Source organism: Mustela erminea, chromosome 19, assembly GCF_009829155.1.
Source record: "Mustela erminea isolate mMusErm1 chromosome 19, mMusErm1.Pri, whole genome shotgun sequence".
Lineage (NCBI taxonomy): Eukaryota > Metazoa > Chordata > Mammalia > Carnivora > Mustelidae > Mustela > Mustela erminea.
In genome coordinates this window covers 41,794,048-41,801,901 of record NC_045632.1, presented here as the reverse complement: position 1 = coordinate 41,801,901, position 7,854 = coordinate 41,794,048, and the positions used below count along the sequence as shown (strand labels likewise).

The following is a 7,854-nucleotide window of genomic DNA, read 5'->3' as shown; positions in this document are numbered from 1 at the left end:
GTGTGTCGACTCCATCTTCCAGAGGCCCTGCCTATTGTGCAGGGTGGAAGTGGGACTGGGAAGCACACTCAGAAGTCACTGAGCTCTGGGAAGAAAGGGGGCTGGACTAGGTGTCCAGTGTTTTTTCTCGGCTGCGGTGCAGACCGAGTGTCTCTGAAATCCTAACTGCAAATATCCCCCCATGTCCAGGGTTCCTTTGATGATGCTGGTGGTGGTGGTGGTTTGTATGTGTTTCACATGAGCTTTCTCAGCTCTAGAAATGAAAGAATTTCAAGATTTTTCTTTATTTAGGTATTAAAAAAATACAGTACATCCCATGCACCAGTGTGGCCTACATATAATCATTATTACTACAGTAAGTACTACAATGATAAGAAAAAGGAGGTTACAGGAATTTGTTCATCCAACTAAAAACCCTGAATTAAAGTTGTTAACCTACATAGCAACCCGCTTATTATGCAAAAACCCTTATTCTATATGTTTGTGAGAGCTAGAAATATGTTAGTATTATTAGTAAACAAAAATGTACAAAAGCTAGATATTGCTTTAAAAAAAAAGTCAGTGTTATCTATAATCTCCTGAATTGTGAGGGCCCTTGTCCAGAAGGGAACCTCAGTTCATGACCAAGGGTGAGCTGGATTTTCCCTCCTGCCCTGCCCCCTCCCGTTGAGTGATGCCATTTCCCCAGGACATGTTTGCAATCGAATGGTCCATATTTGGCTGAAAGTGGGAGATGCACAGATGACCACAGGACGTGGGCGGGGCAGGGTGCCTTCTGCAGGGTGTGCCTGAGGGATGGGACCCTGCAGGGGTTTCCTGAGATGTGACAACAATGAGGTGTGTAAAATCAAATGGCACAGTTTTGTAGTGCAGTCATGTTTGGGTTTGGACTTCAGCCAGAACTGCTGAGGGTCAGATCTTGAGGGCCTTCAAGTCAAGAGATTAAAAAGTAGATAGAAAAAGAGAAAGAGCATGAATGAGTGACTAGGCAAGGCGTATACAGGGAGAGGTCTTCTGTTCTGGGAATGTCTGCTCCACTTCCCAGGAAAAACTGGAGGGGTTGTCGATGAGTCTCAAAATGGGGTCACAGCTATTGTAGGCTCTTTCCAAAGGGTGTGGGTGTGGAGGTCTCCCTCACCATATGATCTGTCACACTTGGTCTTCACTGTCCCTCCAGGATGGATTCACAGTTGCTTCAGAATTCAACAAGCCATTTTCCTGACTTTGGTTGAATTTTCAGTGCTTAGTACAGCAGTTAGGGGCGTGGCAGGCCAGTGAGGTCCCTTTAGGAGCCACCTTCCATAGCTGTCAAGGGGCCCTCTCCTCCTTCCTGACAGACCTGGGAAGAGGCTGGGAGTGGAGGGGAACTTGGGAGAGTGGAGGAAGTTGAAGCAGGGTAGGCTGATGGATGGTTCCAGTCTCCCACAGGACTGGGCTGCAAAGAGTTTTGCCCCACAGGCCATGCTGTGCAGCCCTTTGCGTCCAGGCAGAGAGGCACCAGGACCTCCCTGACCTCACCACCCTCACCAGGGGTTTCGAGGATTTCAAGGGAAGATCTCCCCCTGGCAGTTGAACACAAGCTGCTTTGAGGAGCCACAGAAAGGCTTTGAGTTGGACCCGTGGTTCCAGGCAACAGGGTTATGGGTATCCGAGTCCAGACAGAACCCCAGCCTGGATCTTCCAGCATTTAGGGCGTAGCTGTCACTGAAATATGTTCCTGGACCTTTCAGGGACCTGGAGTTTGCTACCCAAGGTGGTGAAGTCTCTGGGGCCCACGAGGAAGGGCTGCCGGACTGGGGTGTCCGTGCTACAGTTTGCGGGCTCAGTGGCTGGTGTCCGGCTGGCCCGAACTGCAGTGGTTTGTGTCCCCAGACCTAGAGGCCCATGGCCCCCTTAGTACATCAGCTCCTCCTGGGGGTCTGAGCGGTACAGCTCGGCCAGCATCTTGAACCTGGGCCCCCAGTCGTTGAGGAAGTCATAATCGATGTCCGAGTCGGATGAATCGGTGCCCAGGGAGCTGAGGGACTCGGCGATGGACTCGGCGCCCTCGTAGCCGTAGATGTGCAGCGTGTCGTAGGGCGGGCCGCCGCCGTCATGGTCCGCCTCGTCCTTCTTGACCTCGATCATGGCGGCCATCTCCCCGGGTCCGCCGTGCACTGCGGGCGCGTGGCGCGGCGGCTTCTGCACCTGCACGTACAGGGACGGCCGCGCGTCCAGCGCGGGGCGCGGGGGCTTGGCGCTGCCGTGCCGCACCGAGTTGAGCACCGACACGTCGTAGCTGGTGGTGTCCATCTCGCCGCCGCCCTCCTCGTCGTAGGTGACCAGTTGCTCGTGGATCTCGGGCACGCTCTTGCCGTGTGCGCGGGCCTGCTTCCGGAGCCGCCGCCGCAGGAAGATGAGGAGGGTGATCACTGCAGCCAGGCAGAGCCAGTCAGTCCCGGCCCTGGCCAGGTGCGCCCCGTCTCTGCGGCTCCCCGGCGCCCTCCCCTCCTCCCAGGAGATTCCCGAGCCCCCCAGCCTTGCAGCTGCACCCGGGCCAACGCAGAGGCTGGTTCGGTCCAGACACCTGGTGGGTACGCGCGTGCCCCCTCCTCCACCCTCCGTGGGTCAAGGCCAGCCGCCCTCCCCCCACCTCCGTGGGACAGACCCAGGATGACTTCAGTGCTTCGTTTATATTGAGTAAGGTAGTTGGGAGGTTAAGTGTAATTGTGGTGGTGATGTCATTGTCATTATTATCACTAATTATTATTAAAAAGGGGGTCTGAGTCTGGACTCTCCACCAGGGAAACGCCAGGATGGTGGCACACCCAGGGGGTCTCTAAGCGGGGAGCCACTGGCAGGAAAAAGCCTGGAGCAGATAATGCAGGTGCTCCCATAGTATCCCTCAGGGCTGGTCATTTCAGTCCCCAGGGCGATCTTTAACCTTCCTCTAAGGGCGGGTCCCTGCTCCATTTCAGGGCTGGTGAAGTGCAGGAGAATTTATTGCCCTGGGAGAAGCCCCCACACGTCAGCTGAGGGGAGCTCATGTTTGGATAAACATCTGCTGTGAGTGCCCCACTGCTTCCCTGTCCCAGGAGGCAGAAGGCTCCCCTGGCCCACACTGACAACTTGTATTGACTACTCTCCCCTCGTCAGCTGCCTCCCTTCCCCGTTTCACTCCCCTCTTCCTTCTAGAGCTTTCTGGGAGCACTTCTAACGTAAATCACTGGTACCCCAATCCTTGTCCCAGGGTCTGCTCCCTGGGTAACTCAAAACAAGGCAAGGACTAAAATACTCCTAAAATTTTTGAGGGCCCCCCAAAAAAAGAAAAAAAAAAAAGAAATCAAGGTTGGAGGGATTCAGAAAAGGAAAGCAAGCCACTGGAGGTGAGGTAAGCTAGAATTTTAAAAACTTTCCTTTTTCTTGTTCCCCCCAAAGAAATATATATACGTATTTTTTTTCAGAATAGGGTTCATGTCAATAAATGCCTAGAATGGTGTCTGGAATGTAGTTAAGTGCTCAAAATCTATAAACTGAATGAAGGAATGTCATACATGTGAAGTATTTTAAAGTCGGGGAAGGACCTTGAACTCTCCCTTGCCCCACATCTACCCCCACCCTTAGGCATCCCAGCGGGGCAGAGCTTCTATCCCTGTGTTCTACTATGGAACCCTGAGACCCAGGGTGGGAAACGGGCAGGAGGCAGGGTTGGTTCTTGGATCCCTGGTCTCTTCCTCCTCCTGTGAACCCCAACTCCCCTCCCCCCCCCCCGGTCCCTTCCCCATTCTCCTGGGCACCTGTGATGGTGAGGATGCAGAGGAAGATGGCTACCAGCGCCTGGATGCTGACGCCTGCCTGGCCTGCCATCTCCTCACAGTAGGTGAACTCGCCATGCTCATTGCACTTGCAAATAGTCACGATCAGCGTGTTGGTGCCTGTAAGGCTTGGCTTCCCGTTGTCTGAGATGAGCACAGGCAGGTGGTGGACCTTGGCACGCTCCCGGTCAAACTGTCCATACTTGACTGTGATGTTGGCCGTGTTATCTGGAAACACCAGGGCTGCAGAGTCAGGCTCAACTCTCCAGAGTGCCTGTTTGCTCATTCACACTCACCTGTGGCCTGCCTCCTCCAGGGAGGCCTCCATGACCATACCAGTCTGGGGGGCAGACTGGGGGGCTTCTCTGTTCTTCATATCCCCTGCCTCATGTTTCAGCCGTTTGAGTGTGGGTCTGTTTCTCCAGAGAGGGGACATTTGGGGCAGCTGTTTCGACCTAGCCCCTAAGAATGGTTTGGCCAAAACGTAAAATCCTCACTTTCTGTTTCTGTGAGCAACCCGTACGTCTGGCTCCCACCTCCTCTTCCTTAACCCCATTGTAATAACAGGTGGTTCTCTTTTGGCTCAATTAATGCATTATTTCAAGCTTTGATGATGGGGGAAAAGAAAGTGTTTAAATGTTTTTTAGCACCGGGCTAACTTTGACGGCAGTTTCTGCTATTCCTAAAAGTCCACCAGAAAGTGAAAACAATGCACATGTTCCTTGAGGCACTGCGGGAGTGAGGAAATGTGTAACTGAGGATTTCCTGGGCAGGTTGGAACTGGGAATGTGCTTTGGCCTAAATTTTGGCTCTCTCTCCCAGCTTCAATGAGTGGTTCCACATACAGAAGAATCCCCTGTAGAGCTATTTAAACATGCTGATTTTCAGAACCCTACTCACCCTTCCCCTCCAGATCCCTTTCCTCTCCTCACCCGCGCCCCCCCCATTTCAGATTCACTGGCCCTGGGCAGAGGCCAGATAGTGTCTACGTTTGCAGGCTCCTGGGGAGTTACAGTGCCTGTGGTCAGAGGGTTGAGGGATCCCTGCTCCAGGATTTATCTAGCCCTGCAGGATCAGCTCATTCGGGAAGCTGGCCAAAAGCACAGGAGACCATTATTTACATTTCAAATGAAAGCTAATTACATTTTGTTATTAAGCAACCATGTCTATTATAATAAAAAATAATAGCTATCTGGCCATTGATATTTTATGAGAGAAATGAGAGTTCTCTCACTATACTCATTTACTTTCATAATAGAACATTCAGGTTTGTAAGTGAATGTGGCACCCACAGGCTTGCCTCCTGGTTGTACAGGGGGTGCTTCTGAGGTGGCTCGTAAGCATTCTATCCCAGTGCAGACCCCCTCTGAGGTGGGATTGAGGTGAACATGGGGCATGGGGTGATGGGTATTTTGCCACATAGTTTACTGCGAAAAGACAGCTGAGCATTTGAATGGTCTGTCATTGACTGCCGGCACATCATGGCCACCTTTCCAGTTCCACAGAAGGCTCCTTAAGGATGGGTCTGTGGCTGATCCCCTGGGTCTGCCTCACACTCTCAGGGCCCTGACTCTCCTCACAGGTGACAATGGCTTTTCAGCACCAGGATCCTCATGCACCACAGTTTGGCCCACTAGAGATAGGCAGCTAGCTCTACCTTGTGCTGACTCTGTTGAGACCCAGGAGGGATTTTTCTCTGTTTTTCTCAGGAAGCAGCTGAAGCCATGGTAGCCTGTCTACTTTTGGGAGCTCAGCCACCTCAGCATCATCGCTCTTGCAAGCACATCCTCGTCAGAAGCTCTCATCAGCCTCTACTGACATCACAGACCCTGGGCTGCGAGGAGTGGACCAGATGCTGTCCTGGGGCCACCTGGTGGTAAGTAGTCATTGTGGCTGAATCAAGACAAAGTTCACTGTATTCTTGGCATTTGGGATTTCACATTTCCAATTTAGACTCTTTGGTAGTGACCTCAGAGCTCATAGAGAATTTGCAGTTGTGCTGAGCATAGAGATCCAGTGTGGGAAGGAGTCTGTTGGGTTGTTAGTGAATCGAGCAAGTGTCTGCACTCTGTATCTGTTCTATGTTCCTTGCTGACCTGAACATCTTCTGGGGAGTATGGACTTGGCAATTTGGCCTGTGTAGCTCTGACTGTAGCACAGACCAGTAAGGAGTTGTGCAAAATATCCTGTAACTGCCCCCTCCCCCCCTGCCGATTTTTGGCTTGGTCTTTGGCACTGGTGCTTCCAGACCTGAATCCCCCTGCCTCTGCCCCAGCCAGTAGCCAAGGCTGACTACCTTGATGCATACCGTGATTATCTGTGAGGGTGAAGTTGCTGTCCTCGGTGCTCAGGGAGAATTTGAACTTCACGTCTCGTGGTGTAATGTCCTTGTCTGTTGCCGAGATTTGCACGACCAGCTGGAGTATGGAAAATGGGGGGTAGTCAGTGGTGGTGTTAGGGTGGCCAGGAGTTTAGTGGTGGTGACTGTGGGTTTAGACCTGATCATGGCTGCATCTCACCTGTAACATTAACCTAAATGATCTCCACAAAGCCACTCTTTGGACCACCCTCCTCTTCAGTCTATTTCCTACACATCCCCTGTGAGCCTCAGTTTCTCTGTCTGTAAAGTGGGGCTGTGGGGATAACGACACCTTTCCTTAAGGCTGTTGTGCCTTTTACATTAAGCTCAGTGAAATGCCGGCTGGCTGTGGGTGGAAGAAGGTGCTGCCCCTCAGCCTTTCCTCATGGGGTATGCCCTGCCCTCCCACTGGAGCCAGACTCACCTTGCCCTGGGGAGCATTCTCACACACTCTGGGCTCGTAGGGCTGGGCGAACTCTGGAGGGTTGTCGTTCTCATCCAAAATTTCAATGTGGACTTGCACAATGGACTCTTTGCCTGTGGAGTATCCTACAGGGAGGAAAGAGCTCATGAAGCCAGCTGCAAAGATAGAAGGTATGTGGATGGGGAATCCTGGAGGGGTGCCCTTTTTGCACGAAGAGGGGCCTCTGGAAGAGAGTCCGGGGAATGACATTCTGGATGAAAAGGGTGAAAGAGGAGTGGGGTGGACATCAAGATTCACGCAGAGGGATGTTTACTAAATAGTTACTTATAAGAATAAAAACAAGTGAACAATGCAAGCCAATTAAAGAAGGTTTTAATTAATTTGACAAATTAACAAATTGATCCAATAGTTTAAGTAATTACCAATAAAATTCATTAATCACAAAATAATTAAAAGGTAAACAACCTAAGCGAGATGGGGTTAACAAATTAAACCACTTTAAAAGAATGGAATGTGTGGCCATTTACAATGCCAGTGGAAATCACATTTTAAAACTATAATAAGGAAAAGATATTTTAGCACCATGAGAAAATGGTTCTGGAATAAGGTTAAGTAAAAGTGCAGGGTATGATTTTTATATAAATATTATGATCTCAGTTATATAAAAATATGTATAGGAAAAAAGACCAGAAAAAGTACACTATTGTTAACAGTAATTATCTGTGTGGTGGGATTATGAGGGGATGATTTTCTTCTCTTTTTCCATATTTTCTCTCATATTTTAAAATGAACAACAAACTATTACTTTTAAAGTTTAAAAATTGTGTGAATGAGATTAGATGAGAAAGAAAGGGGCAAAGACTGATTTGGAAACCACACGGGAGTGCATCGCAGTCAGGGCTTGGCTGCCATGCGAGGGAGTTGATAAGTCTCAGAGATGCAGCAGGAGGCAGGGCCCCTCTAGGGTAGCACCAGTAGGGCCTTGGTCAAGTCATCCACTCCCCTGGGTCCTGGTGGCCTCCTGGGTAAGGCAAGAATATTAATCCGTCTCCTGGATGGCAGCTGCGATTTTTCTCATGTCAAGTTTTGTAAGGATGCAAAAGTCCAATACTTGCCTTTCCCTCTGGCAAAAGTTATACTAAGCTGGAGAACCTAATGATCTTGAAGCTGGAAAGTGCTTCAGATTTTGAATTCAACCCACTGGCTGGCATATAAATCATCACCTCCCCTCCCAGCAAACAGTCTTTTCCAAACATCCATGATAATGAGAACCACAT

The 7,854-nt window shown here is 50.3% G+C and overlaps 1 protein-coding gene across 2 annotated transcripts in view; it reads right to left on the bottom strand.

Annotated features, from left to right (window-relative positions):
* Positions 1-265: 265 nt before the first annotated feature.
* CDH5 (cadherin 5) overlaps positions 266-7,854 on the bottom strand; it is a 31,417-nt gene continuing 23,828 nt past the window's right edge. For both annotated transcript variants that reach the window (XM_032326548.1, XM_032326547.1), the window contains 4 exons: positions 6,578-6,702; positions 6,103-6,211; positions 3,777-4,022; positions 266-2,411 (listed from right to left, as the gene is read on the bottom strand). In XM_032326548.1, coding sequence (XP_032182439.1) covers positions 1,894-2,411; positions 3,777-4,022; positions 6,103-6,211; positions 6,578-6,702 — 998 coding nt within the window. In that variant the 3' untranslated portion in view covers positions 266-1,893. The remainder of the gene's footprint in view (positions 2,412-3,776; positions 4,023-6,102; positions 6,212-6,577; positions 6,703-7,854) is intronic.